The sequence below is a fragment of the Sciurus carolinensis genome, chromosome 3, assembly GCF_902686445.1.
Source record: "Sciurus carolinensis chromosome 3, mSciCar1.2, whole genome shotgun sequence".
Lineage (NCBI taxonomy): Eukaryota > Metazoa > Chordata > Mammalia > Rodentia > Sciuridae > Sciurus > Sciurus carolinensis.
Genome location: NC_062215.1, coordinates 57,123,233 through 57,137,247, shown reverse-complemented (window position 1 = coordinate 57,137,247; position 14,015 = coordinate 57,123,233). Strand labels below are relative to the sequence as shown.

The 14,015-nt window shown below is 51.6% G+C and overlaps 1 protein-coding gene across 2 annotated transcripts in view; it reads right to left on the bottom strand.

Moving 5' to 3' along the window:
- Positions 1 to 14,015, bottom strand: part of Atp2a3 (ATPase sarcoplasmic/endoplasmic reticulum Ca2+ transporting 3) — a 35,741-nt gene continuing 21,726 nt past the window's right edge. The window contains exons 15-22 of one of the 2 annotated variants that reach the window (XM_047546160.1): positions 13,000 to 13,220; positions 11,963 to 12,165; positions 11,321 to 11,406; positions 7,386 to 7,519; positions 7,043 to 7,160; positions 6,417 to 6,535; positions 5,985 to 6,071; positions 1 to 3,448 (exon numbers count right to left, since the gene is read on the bottom strand). In XM_047546160.1, the coding sequence (XP_047402116.1) occupies positions 3,385 to 3,448; positions 5,985 to 6,071; positions 6,417 to 6,535; positions 7,043 to 7,160; positions 7,386 to 7,519; positions 11,321 to 11,406; positions 11,963 to 12,165; positions 13,000 to 13,220 (1,032 nt within the window). In that variant the 3' untranslated portion in view covers positions 1 to 3,384. The remainder of the gene's footprint in view (positions 3,449 to 5,984; positions 6,072 to 6,416; positions 6,536 to 7,042; positions 7,161 to 7,385; positions 7,520 to 11,320; positions 11,407 to 11,962; positions 12,166 to 12,999; positions 13,221 to 14,015) is intronic. The other variant, XM_047546159.1, reaches the window with a different exon arrangement.

Here is a 14,015-nt window from a genome sequence, read left to right as displayed (position 1 = left end):
TCCTACCCCTTTGCAGTCAATCTTTCCCCAGCACCCAGGCCTAGGCAGTCACTGATCTGCTTTATCAATACAGATTTGTCCTGCCTTTTCTAGAACTTCATAGAAGTGAAATCACAGGATGAGCTCTATTTTTCTGGCTTCTTTTACTCAACAGTGATTTTGAGTTTCCTCCTTGTTGTTAGATCTATCAGTTTGTTTCTTTTTGCTGTTGAAGAGTATTCTGTTGTGGATGTCACAGTTCATTCTTGGTCTGTGGATGGACTATTGGGGCCTATAATGAGAAAAGCTGCTACAGACCCTCAAATCAGATCTCCGAGTATCCGTGCATTTCTTTCTTTTCCCTGCCTGTTTTCCTCTCCCATTTATCCTAATGCAGCTCCAACATGGTCCCTCCCTCCACTGTGAGGGGTAGAGGATAGGGGGTCTGGGGAGCATGAAGTCCTGGTCTCTGGAGGGGTAGGGAGACCCATGGGCATTTTGGCAGCTGCCACCCTTGAGCCAGAGAGGAGTGTGCCAGGGCTTGCCCTGGAATTCCCTCCTGGGTGAGCAACTACGAGGTAAGGAAACCTCTCTGTTTACCTTGGCCGCCCCATCTTGGCCTGTGGACTCCATGCTGTGGGCCAGACAGAGCTGGACTTGGGCAGGCCTGGTTGGGGGTGGAGGCAATGTAGGTTTGGCCATGGAGCCCTAGAGGCTTCTGGAAAGGTTGTAGCTGCCACACCTCTAACGAAAGACCCCTCAGCCTGTCTTAGCTCCACACCCACCCCATCTGCTACAATGGTCAGGTCCTCAGAAGACCTTGGTTTCCTCAGAGGTCAAATGGAGTCCTAACCCCTGCTTGGCTCATTTCATGGACCAGCTGAAGACCCTGGGAGATGAGTATGAAAAGGTTTTGGGTCGGAGAGGTCTTATAGATGGCCCATGTGGAAAAAATTCTTTACCCATCTTGGCTCCTGCCGTGAGCTGTGTACCACCCTGTCCCATTCCCTGAAAAAACCCTAGGAGCCCCTAAGGGCAGGCCTGTCTCTTGTGATCACAGTTGGCTTCATGGACATGCAGCCTCTGCAAATGCATTAGGCCCATTCTCAGAAACAGAAAGATTTTACCCTTGATGTAATGTTCTGATGTCACTGTAATTCTGTTTTTGAACCAGGGGCTGAATGTTTGCATTTTGCGATGGGTTCTGCAAATTATGTAGTGGGCCCTGCAAATTTTATGTAGTGGTTCCTGCCTCTGGCCCTGTGGGCAGGGCCTGAGTCTCCTGCCCAGGTCAGCTGAATAGAAGATTAGATACCAAATCTTAGTGATGTGTCCTCCCTCCAGAGCAAAGAAACAAGGGACATGGCTAGTCCCTTCCTTGAACCCTGCTCCCAGGAAGGCAGGGCCACCTGGGCAGTTTGGTTCATCTCAAGCAGGCCTGCAGAGACCCTGGGGCCCTGTGATCTGAGGGAAGCCTTGGGGAAATGGGAGACACATTTGAGCAGGGCTTAGATGCATGAAGGATAGATGGGATCCTGGGGATTGAAGGGAGGGAAACAGAGCAAAAGAGTCATAGGACCTAGTCAGGGGGAGTCACAAGTCTTACAGAACTGCCAGGGATGGGGGATCCTCTATGGGTTGCAAGGGGCTTTTGAGATTCAGGTTCCAGACCCAGCCCTGCCTCAGGGCTACATCATGGACCCCTGCTCCTGGCCTTGGTGACATACTGGGAGTGACATGCAGATCACAACATGTTTAAAAGGCCCTTAAAATATGTTCCGACTATCAAGTGCCATCCAAGGGAGGATCAAGCATGAGGGTTTGCCTCGTCCTCCATCTGTCCTGGAATATGGTTCTGGAATTCAGTACCTCTCCAAAGCCTTGTCTTGGAAAAAGAGATTTTGGATGATGCAGGAGTTTCAGATCTTCGCTTTGCTGAGGGATGGGAGTGGTGGGCCCCAGGTAGACACCTTCTGGCAAAGACAGGCGCCCACACTCCAGAAAACACACGCTGGCGGCCCTCTGTTGCCCCAGGCACACCACTTTTATTTCTCTACCAGCAGGTGGGTACAGGGCCCTGCCTCTGCCAGGGCACCCCCAACTCTGTCTCTCTCAGGGCCCCTCCAGAACCTGTGAGAGGGCGGGAGGAAGCGTGAGGGCAGGGGCTGCAGAACGAGGAGACCATTAGACTGTAAGGCAGGCTGACAGGGGTTTGGATTCTGGGGACCAGACAGGGATGTGAGTCTTGATTTACATATAAAATCATAGCTCAGTACACTCAAGGAGGGGAGAAGACATATAGACAGTTATTTACTTGCTATTTTCTGCTAATCCTAGCTATTTTTTGCCAAAGGAACAAAAGCTGAGTAAGAGAAAATTCCCATCAATCAAATGCTGTCTTCCTGTCATCTGACTTGAGACCCACAGAGAGATGCATTCTTCCAGTGAGAAGCGGGAAGAGGGGGTAAGTGTCCTTGGGTGACAGTCATCCCTAATGACATCCTTTTGGCTCATGGGTGCATGTGTGTGGAGGGAATGGGCAAAAAGTGAGGCCAAGAGTCCAGGAGACTCAGAATCACCTAACTGTGCAGAGATGGCTGCACACCAGCCTGCATGGAACGGCATAGGAGTCAGGGACCTAAGGACATCTGGGGTCTCAGGCACCAGGGACAGAGATAGCAAATCTGAACTCTTCTTGGTGGACCAGGCATCACCCAGTCATTTGCTTAGGAAAGGAAAACCTGAGTTTGGGAAGTGAGTTGAGCTGAGGCAGACAACTGGGTGTCTCCCCCAGGGAAAGAGGGTCCTTGCCTGGCCCCTCCTCCCTGCTCCTTGTGTTCCTTTCTCTCTGACCTTTCAACCCCCTGGGGCCTGCACATATAAACAGAAACAGGCTCCAGCTCTCATGAGCTGACTTGGTGGACGCTTCCTGCCTCGCTGTACACAGCTGGGCCCAGATGGCTCCCTGGATGCCCCTCCTTGAGACTGACCAGGTTTCAGACCAGGCACTGAGTGAGAGATCAGAGCTGGTATTCTCCATCAGTGCAGAGGCACAGGTCACTAAGTAGAGGCCCAGCCTCCAAGCATGGGGAGCAGGCTCCAGTACATACTGTTGGACACACAGGTTGAGGGGCTCTGCAGCTCTGGATCTCTGCCAGCTCTGGCTTCTTGTAGCCCCCTCCCAGGCTTAGCTCTTGGTCCAGAGCTTCAGCAAGGGATCTTCCCAGGAGAGTTCAAGAGACATGAACTACAGAGCCCCCAAGTCAGATGGAAGTGGGGATAGGGACCCCAGGATTGGACCTGGGTGTGGCCGTTCTGGCCTCAGGACTGTCCAGCAGGGCCCAGTGGGCAGGTGGATGAGCATGGTGGCAGGGTTGGGGAGTGGGGACAAACACTTGGGCACCATCAGTCTGAGGTACACACTGGAGACTCTGCTCTGTTCCCAGTACTCACTTCTGATCCTTTATTTCTGGAAGAAAAACCAGAAAAAAAAAATGTGTGAAAAAAAAAAATGTGTGAAAGCACACATCCAGCCTGACTCCTTCCAGCTCCTTCCTCAGCCCCTTCCACTCTCCATTTCTCTGGAGACAGCACCACACCTCCCCCCACCCCCACCTGTGGTCTTCCTTCCTCAGGATCCTGGTTTAGCCTCAACCTGTCGGCCCTCCTCAATGTGGTGTGGACACCTTCCCCTGGGCCTCCTGCACCCCACACACTCCATCAATGCCCCCAACCACCCAGTGAAAATTCCTCGTGTTTTGTAGTTTGGGGAACCCCCTTCCCAGCACTGAGGTCTAGAAACAGGGGTCTCCTTGCCTCCTCCCCCATCACATATACCTCAGCCTGACTGCAACTAAATCACTGAGTTAAGTCTTCCTCCACTACCCACCACCAGGGTCTCAAAACATCAAGGCCTGTCCTAGCCCCCAGCTCTGTCTTACCTCACCATCCATTTTCTGCCACAGGCATCCCACAAAAGTCCAAACCAGCCCCATCATTCCCTTTCATGGCTCCCTGCTGTCCTCAGAATAAAGTCCAGGCCTGCCTTGTACTCAGGACCCTTCCAGATCTGTCCCCACTTGGCCTCTGCTTCCCTTCCTTCCTCACAGCCCAGCACAAGCCTCCCCTGACAGTGGCCTAGTCACACCTGGACAGAGCCAGGAGGTGGGACAAGAGGACCCCCCCACCAACACCCTAGGGCTGACCCTGTATCACCCGGACACATCCTTCATAAATCATGGGGAAGCCACAGGCATCAGGTCTCTGTAAAACTTCCCTAAAAGGCCACTTGCCTGGCTTGGGAATGTAAAGGGTCCCCTCTCTCACCCCCGCTCCATCCGGCTTTAGGAGTCCCAAGGGACCGCAGCCGCCCGCCCGCCTGCCTGCCTGCCCGCCTGCCTGCCTGCCTGCCTGCCCAGGGCAGAGATGTCCAGGCTTCCAGCACACACATTCTTCTACCCCACCTACAGATGTGGCCACAGGTGCCCAGCCTGAGTTCCTCCCCTTGGCCCCAAAGCTGTTCCCAACAACAAGACAGCACCCTTTCAAGTCAAACTTCAGGGACCACAGTCAGCATCTCTGGTCAAAGGTGGAGGGAAAGGCTTGAGACCAGCTCCCTTCCCTGGTGCAACTCAGCGCCTCCCCAACCTCCCTGCTTCCAGCCTCGCCCCCTTCTATGTTTCTCCTGTGCTTGACACAGACACTCCCACGCTTTCAACCCTTCTATGGCTCCACATTTACCTAAGGATAATGTCTAGGCCTTCACTTTGACATTCAGGGATCTTGCTGCCCTCTAGACCTCACCTCTTCTGCCCTGAACTCCAGGCACCAGTCCCATAAGACACACCCAATCCCTGCTTCACCAGGTTGTCCTGTCTTTTTAAACCTCTGTTTTAAGCCTGAATTTTCTGGAAACCTCCCCGACCCCAGGCAGGTAGGAATAGCTCCCTCCCCAGTCCTTCTGACCTGTCCCATCCTGGGCTCCCTCTCTCTCCTCCCATCAGGCCCAGGAACCCTCCTTGCCCAGCAGCCACTGCTGAGGAGCATCCATGTCACGGGATAGGGACAGTAGTCCAGTCCAGCTCCCCAACTCCTCTCGGGGGCTCCAACAGACCCTGCTTCAGGTGAGCCCCTCTACATAAGTCTGGTCACTCCCTGGACAGACATATAACAGGTCAGCTTCTCTAGAGAGAATTTTGTTGTTGTTTGTTTTTTTATGGCACCCCATGGGGGCAGAACCCAGGACCTTGCATGTACAAAACACACATTCTACCACTCAGCTACAACGCAAGCCCAGGCCCTTTTTATTTTTATTTTATTTTTTTAAATATTTTTATGGGTTATTGCTGAACTTTTATTTTATTTATTTACTTATATATGGTGCTGAGGATCGAACTCAGTGCCTCACACATACTGGGCAAGCGCTCTACCACTGAGCCACAACCCCAGCCCCCAGGCCCTTTTTAAAAGACAAATTATTTAGCCTGGTGCAGTGGTACACGCCTGTGATCCTAGTGACTCAGAGGCTGAGGCAGGAGAATCGGGAGTTCAAAGTCAGCCTCAGCAACTTAGGAAGGTCCTGAGCATCCTAAGCAACTCAGTGAGACCCTGTCTCTAAATAAAATATAAAAAAGGGTTGGGGATGTGGGTCAGTGATTAAACACCCCAGGGTTCAATCTCTGGTATAAAAAAAAAAAAAAAAGACAAATTATTTGTGGTGTCCAGCACTGGCCGGCATTGGGGATAGAAGCCAATTGATTGCCTTGGCCCCTGTGGAATGACAAGCATGTGATATATTTATAGCTCGTCCCACTTCCCTGAAGCAGGGACACATTCCTGCCAGAAGTAGCCCCCAAAGACCTCGCTGCCCAGAGCAACACATTCCCCCAGACTGCTCCTCTATGTGGGGCCTCCCCACCTGACCCATACCATTCTGTCCTCTGTTCCTGGGTGAAGGCAGACCCTCCCCTTGCACCCACCCACAAGGTGACACCAAAGAAGCCAACCCGGTGTGGTCTGGGGTCCCGGAGGTGGTCAGCGGCGGCCTATTCCAGGCCTGTGAGACTGTCCTGAGAACGCTTGGATAAAGACATTGGGGGGGGGGGTCAGAGGCCAAGGTCAGAGGGAGGGCACAGTGTCCTGGCAGTAAGTCGGGTGGTGGCGAGTGAAGAGAGCAAGGTAGCGTGCCCCTCAGCAGTGTCCCCATTGGTGGTCCTGTGAGCCCAGCCAGACCCCCACCACACAAGGCCCGCAGAAACCTCATGTCACAGCCCCTTCCCATTCTCCAAGAACACTTCTTCCACTGTACAGACAGGTAGGCTGGAGCTGGGACCATCTGAGGTACCCCTACTGAGGTGGCCACCACAGCTGGAGAGCAAAGGTAGGCAGGGAGGTAGGCTGGGGACAAGCAGGGCAGAGGGCCTGGGGTCTCCCACTCACCATCCAGGTGATTCCGGGATAGGTACTTGAGGGCCTCATCAAGCAGGATAACAGGCAGAGATATCTGGAGCACCACTACCCACTGGTGCCCGCTCAGTGGGGTCACCTGGAAAATGAGCTGGTGGGGAGAAAGGGAGGTATGGTTACAGGGAGCACCACCCAGGCCCAAGCCAGTCACCTGCTTCATTCACCTGGACACCAAAAGACTCTCCTCTAACACTTCTAAGACATCCCTCGATGTCCCATCTCCACGTCTTTGTCTACTCGGTTTCTTCTATCGGGAGTGCCCTCTCCTCTTGCCCACAGGACTCAGTCCCGTCATCTTGCTGGGAATGGAAGGACTCTGCACTGGAAAAGCCCTGGTCCTGCCTCCCACCCCAGTCTTGGGATATTCTTCTCAGCAAGGGGTCTCCACGTCTGTCCTCCAAATCAGGGGGCTCCCGAAGGTGGGGACACATTTGGAGGATGGTAGATGACCAGACCTTTCAACTTCCTGTCCTCCAGGAGGCTTCCACTGCAGAGGGGCCTGGGAAGGTCCAGCGCCCAGCCTAGGGCCTCTAACATCCAAAGGCTGGTCCTTATCCAGGAACCCAAGGAGGGGAGGAGGCAGCATGGGGCAACTCACGGGCAGGGGCGGTACCAGCAAGATGAGGAAGTGCAGGGCCATGGACATGGCCACAGCCGCCAGCAGCCAGGGGTTCAGCCAGGGAGGCATCCGCAGCAGTGACTGGTTCTCCGAGACGCTGCCAAAGGCACAGGGTACTCATCGCAGGCCAGGACACAGGGGGCCCCACTGGGGCATCCCCACTCCAGCACACTCGGCCTTTTCTTTTACATCCCAGTCTTGGCCTCCTTTGTTCCTCAGAACCCAATTCTGGCTTCACTGATTCTCAGAGCCCCTTTTGGGGCCCCTGACCCTTAGCTTCCCCCGACCCTCAGCCCCACTCCCAACCCTGGTGACCGCCCACCTGTTGAGGGCGTTGCACATCTCAATGGTCACAAGCACCGACAAGGCCATGGTTGTGGGGAAGCGAGACTCAAAGACCTCGCAGTCGATGCCCTCGAAGAGTGGGTTGTCCTCAGAGCACTTCAGGAAGTTCCTCTGAGGGCACAGGGTGGTGTCAGGGAGAAGTAAACGGTTGATAGAGAAGCCTCCCCCAACCCCTGCCTTTGGCCACACCTGAGGACAATAGTGGGCAGAACACTCTCACAGGGTGAACACAGGGACCCCCACAAGGGCAGCTCCTCCAGAGGGGACCAGGAGGCTGCACTGCTCTGCAAGGAGAGGCCAGTGCACAGAGAGGAGGGCCACTGTCCCGGGGAAGGGTCTGTGGATCTGAGGGACAACAGTCATATCAGGCTGGGGAGGATGACAAGGTGCCCGCAGCTGGAGGGGTGGTCCAGGGTTTGCCCCAAGGCTCTGCAGGGCCCCCTGAGGGTCTCTGAGGTGCAGGAATGGGGGTGACAATTGACTAAGACCAGTGAATAAGTAAAAGCATATGAAAACAAATCAACAAAATCATGGGTGAATGGAATTTCCCTTTGGGGTATAGAAGATAAAAGGCCACGTGGGCCCTATTCACTGTTACTCTGATTCTGTTTCTTCTTCTTCTACCTTTCTTTTCTTTTTACTGTTTTCTTTTCTTTTTTTCTTTTATTTTAGACATGGTCCTGCTATGTTGCCTAGGCTGGTCTTGAACTCGAGGTTCAAATGATCCTCCCAACTCAGCTTTCTGAGTAGCTGGGACCACAGGCATGGGCCACCATGCCTGGCTCTTCACTACTATTAGAAAAAGGTTTCAGCCAGGTATGGTGGCACACGCCTGTAATTCCAGCAACTTGGGAGGCTGAGGCAGGAGGATAACAAGTTCAAGGCTAGTTTCAATAAATTAATGAGACCCTGTCTCAAAATAAAAAATAAAAAGGGTGGCTCAGTGGTAGAGCATTTGCCTAGGATGTATGAGGCTCTGGGTTCAGTTCTCAGAATCACATAAAAATAAAATTAAGGAATTGTGTCCAACTACAACTAAAACAAAATTAAAAAAAAATAAAAAATAGAAAGGACTGAGGATGTTGCTCAGTGGTTAAACACCCTTGGTAACAAAAAAGATGATGATGGTAATGATGATAGTCCCATTCCTACCTTTTCTGCCACTGAAATTAAGCTCTAGCAGACTTGATTTTTGCTTATGACATGGGTCATGAATTACCAGGGTGCAATTAACAAGAAACTGTCAAGGTGTGATAAAGGAAGCAGCTGTGGCCCCTGCAGCCCTGGGCAGTTTTTCTGCTGTTCTTTCTCCGTCTATTGAGATATGATACTGAGGTGAGGACCTTCAGGAGAACTTCTATCAGGTTCTCTTCCACGTCATGGGCATGAGTGTAAACATTCATAACCACCCAGCTCAGTTCTCCGATAACATGAATCTCCTTCTGGGAGTCTAATCTGAACACAGAGATCTTTTAAAAGCTAAGTGTTTAGAAATGGGGACCCTGTGCTGTGAAAATAATCCTGAGGGCAACCTGTGAAGGGACACACTGTCTGTCACCCTGTGCAGTCAGGGTAGTCCTGCATCCCCCCATGGCACCAGTGCAGTGGCAAAGGCAGCTCTGGGCACCTGCCTATTCTCTCATGCAGGAAGGAAAATTAGGAAGCTATGGCTTGGTTAGTTCTTTTTTTTTTTTTTTTTTGGACAAAACTACATGCTTTATTAAGCCTAATGTAACAAAGTTGTTACTAGGTAGAATGAGTGTTGGCTAGTTTTTTGTTTGTTATGGTGCTGGGGGTTGAACCCAGGGCCTTGTGCATGTGAGGCAAGCACTCCACCAACTGAGTTATATCCCCGGCCCATGCTAGTTCTTATTTTAACCAAGATAGAGACTCTTGTCTTTTTAAGTCAACAGTAGAATTGTTTCTCCAAAAGCCGCACATCTGAGGCAAGGGCAACTACTTTTATTTGGAGCTTATCATACAGTAGAGAAAATGTCCTGAACTTAGAACCTGGCTCTACCCATGTGGCCAAGAGACCAAGAGAATCAAGTCCTTCTGCTAGTTGTACCACCGCCATCAGACCCCACCCTCCCAGATCCTAACGACTTATGTGATCATGCAAACATTGGTACAGCCTTATGCTGAACAAGGGGTGAAAATACCAACGGGATCATATCAAGGTGTTTCAATAAATCCATTGCTATAAACACTTTCTGTTCTGACCTCCTAGGTACTACACGGTGAGCCAGGTCACAGACATATTATGCCCCGGGTCATGGCTCACAGTGTGGACTTCTACATGGTTTATTAGAAGGTGCTCAGGGCTGAACTGTCTGTCTCATAAGCACATCAGGAACCCCTGTGGGAGCCCATTTCTACTGAAGCCACTGCTCTGTCCATTCCTATCTTTTGCCTGCTTGGCTATTTCCTCTGGCACTTTGGGTTTGACTAACTTAATGAATACCCATAGCTCTTACTGTGTACCACATGTCATTCTAAGCACTTTATAAGTATTAACTCAGTTAATCCTCTCAACAGCCCTGTGAGGGAGGGACTATTACTATCCATTTACAGATAAGGCAGAGAGGTTAAGCAGTCTATTCAGAGTCACAGAGCTAGCATGCAGTGACCTAGGGTGTGAACCTGGCAGCTTAGATCCAGGCTCCATGCCTCCTGTTTTTAACCACTCTGTGGCCACTTTTATTTTTTAAATATATTTTTCAATTGTAGATAGATGCAATATCTTTGTTTTATTTATTTATTTTTATGCAGTGCTGAGGATGGAACCCAGTGCCTCACATGTGCTAGGCGAGCACTCTACCACTAAGCCACAACCCCAGCCCCACTCTGTAGCCTCTTAGCAGCATCCCCCAGGAACCCTAGGACTTTAGACTCCTCTTGAAACCCAACAACTGGAGCTGAAAGTTCTACCTTAGGTCTAACCTCGATCACTTCTGAGCCCCACAGCCACCTTCTTTTTCTCTGCTGAAGCCCTTCACCCTGAATGTGAATGCCTGTTTCCACGGCCCTCATCCCCCCAGACTAAACTCTGCAGGAACTGCCTGCTCATCACTGCCATGGGCTTAGTAGTTTGTGCCGAGCACACAGTAGGTACCTAATAGCCGTTTCTTGATCAAGCAGCTAATTGAGAAATGGGATGAGCTTGGGCTGTTGAGAGGGCAGTGCAGATTGATGGAGGGCATGGGGGAGGGATCAGTGTGACTCCCAGGTGACTGGCTTGGGTGATCAGGCAGGTAGTGGAACAGAGATGGGGATGGAAGAGAGGGATTGGTGTGGAGGAAGGTGAAACATCTGGCTTAGGCCTTTGGACATCTCAGGGACATCCAGCTGGATGTGTGGGGCTGGGGTTCAGAAGAGAGGTGTGCGCAGGGTCCTGGAGATTTGGAATCCTTAAAGAATGGATACGGGCTGGAAGGAAGTGGCATCTTCCCCACTCTACAGTCCGGTTCCCACAGGAGCCAAGAGGGCAGAGGCACCCAAGGCTGACCTGAGCTTCTGCAGTGGGTGGGAAGGGGAGGACTGCCAGCCTTCAGGAAGAGGCTCTCCACTCCTTCAGGAGGGCCCATCCCCCAGCCTTGAGGGCTGCTGGGTGCCAGGCATGTGGGCCTTGGGCTGCCTCCTGCTCCGGTGCCAGGGGCAGATACACTCAGAGGAAGGAAACACTGCAATGATAATTGGGAGTGGAAGCATCATCCCCTCTGGGGTCTCTGAGTTTCCAGCACATTCTGAGATTGACTCCTTAAGTGGTGGATGTTTAATGAGGGGAGGGGGTCGGACAGTGGTGGGCAACCATGGGGTTCTGGATTCTTCTCCCCTGGAACTTCCAACAGCCCAAATGGTAAGTTCTACCTCCAGTCTACCCAGCAGACTCCCTGGCCATCACTTGCTCACCAGCTGGTAGAAGGTGATGTGAGGTCCCTCCGCATCATACAGGAACCACCAGGTGGCGGCAGCCACTGTGGCCAGGCCTACGTACACTGCAGGGAGGGGAGGAGGAGACTGGCTGCAGTGGACAGTGGCAGTTTCCTGGCATCCATTTCTCCTTCCTAGCAATTTCCTGAATTTCCATCAGGGAACCACCCTCTCCCTCTCTAAGCCAGGTGTCTCTAAGACACCTACCCTCAATGCCAACAGTGGCCACTGAATGACAATCAAGTGTTCATAGTAATTGGCTAAAACTTAAACAGGTGACCCAACTTATGCTAATGAGAACAGGCTTGAGAATTTTATCAAACAAGTTCTCTCTTCTATTGAATTGGGGTTGTAATGGAGTAAGCATGAGGGCTAGAGCTGCAGCAGCCATTCTGCCACCCGAGGGATGCCTGCCTGAGAATGGAGTTGAAGCAGAGCCAAAATATGACAATAATACTGTCTGAGGCCTGGATCCAGCCATATCTGAGATATGCTCCAGTCTTTTACACAAGTTCTCAGAGTTTTTTTTGGCATAGCTGGCCAAATTGCTCTATCTGCAATTTGCAAGCCTGATGGATACAGGCTCTCAGGAAGCTCACCAAGAGCTGGGGCCCTGCTCACCTCCAATAGCCAGATATCGGAAAAAGAGCCAACCACTAATGAGGGCCTCTTGAGGATTCCGAGGCAGCTTCTCCATGATGTCCAAGTCTGGTGGGTTAAAGCCCAGGGCTGTGGCAGGTAGGCCATCTGTCACCAGGTTCACCCAGAGCAGCTGCACGGGGATCAGGGCTTCGGGCAGGCCCAGAATTGCTGTGAGGAAGATGCTAGAACCAGAGTCATGGGCTCTAGCCCCCAGCAGGCCCAGCCTCCACCAATGGAGGGTCCAGCTCCTGCTCACACCCAGGCCAGCCATGCCTCCCCTAGTCCCAGCTCCGGACCCTGGAGACATCTGCTCTTCAGACCTAGCAAAGGCCAAGTACACATGTGTGTGCACACACACACAATGCATGTCCAAGCACCAGACACATGCAAAAGCCTAGAAGCTGCCACACAGTCCCACAATGCCAGCAGACACCTACTTATTTGCCCCAATAAGCAGAGGTGCAGAATCCACCTGTGTCCAGCAAGCATATGCTCATCATCCCCCATGGGTATCTCTCACATATCGAAGACAAGGACAAGGTTTTGGGGAGCTCACATGTAAAGTGAGAGATGATGGATGGGGACAGGAATGAAGGTGGGTCACAGGTGAGATGCACACATCCTGATCATCCTGTTTGTATTCATTCCCAAAGATGCATAAGAGCATAAATGCATGCAGAAACATTCACACACGAGCCTCTCACTTGGGCACTCACACCAAGTACACACACATGCCAATTAACTCATGCACACGCATGGATACATCAATGCCCAAAGATGGGGCTGGTTCTCTTAAAGTGGGAGGAGGCCATGGCTGTAAGAATGACAGGGGACCCTTAGGCACCTCCTTGGGGTCCACATGGACAGGTCATTAGGGCTTCTGCCTCTCCCCACCCTGAGGTGGAACCCTGGGAGGCCTCAGTCAGGGTAGGACAAGTATCCCTCAATCCCTGCAGCTAAGTCTCAGGGACACAGAGCTGCTCCAGAGGACTGGGAAGAGGGATGCGGAGCCTCACCAGACAACCTCGCCAACATTAGAGGAAATGAGGTAGCGAATGAATTGCTTCATGTTGTTGTAGATGGCCCGACCCTCCTCCACCGCAGCCACGATGGAGGCAAAGTTGTCATCTGACAGCACCATCTCTGCAGCTGACTTGGCCACAGCTGTGCCCGAGCCCATGGCAATGCCGATCTCCGCTTTCTTCAGGGCAGGTGCGTCGTTCACCCCATCACCAGTCTGTGGGCCAGTCAGGGAGCACAGGGAACACTGAGAAACCTCCCTCCACCTACCCACCACCCTCAATTCAGCAGACAGTCAACAGAATAAATGATGGCATCGAGAATGAACATAGAAACCGGGTGAAGGATGAAGCTAAAGGAAAGGCAAGGGGTGGAGACAAGGGCAAAGTTGGGGAAATCAAGTGTAAGGTCAGAGAAGACAATGAGGTGGAGAGAGAGTGAAGATGAGTCCATGATGAGCACAGGGATGAGATTCAGGTTGGATGTGGAGTAGAAGATGAATCTGAAGTTTAGGAGAAAGTTGAAGGCACTTAAGGGATGAGACCAAGATTGTGGTCCAGGTCAAGGGCCAGGAATGGAGTCAAGGTGAAGGTTGGACTCAAAGTGAAGGTCAGGGTCAATACTAGACTCAGGCTCAAGGAAAAAAAATGGATTAAGGTAGAGGTCAAGTCATAGTCAGAGGCCAAGTCAAGGTTACTGTCCACATTAGGAGTGATATTATAGTCAAGTCTGAACTTGTTGTTAAGGTCAAGATTAGAAGTCAGATTAAAGCTGAAGTCAACATAAAGTAATACATGGCATGTGTGTCAGGGATCAGTTCTGGGTCCTGGTCAATGCTGGAACCCCTATTAGGGTAGAGCTCAAAGTAAGAAACAGATTAAGATGGAAGTCAGAGGGGCTGGCATGTAGCTCAGAGGGAGAGTGTGCTGCTTAACAAAAAAGAAAAAAAAGATGGAAATCAAGGTCAAGGTCAGGGACAAAGTCAGTATCGAAGTTAAACATAAGATCAGAA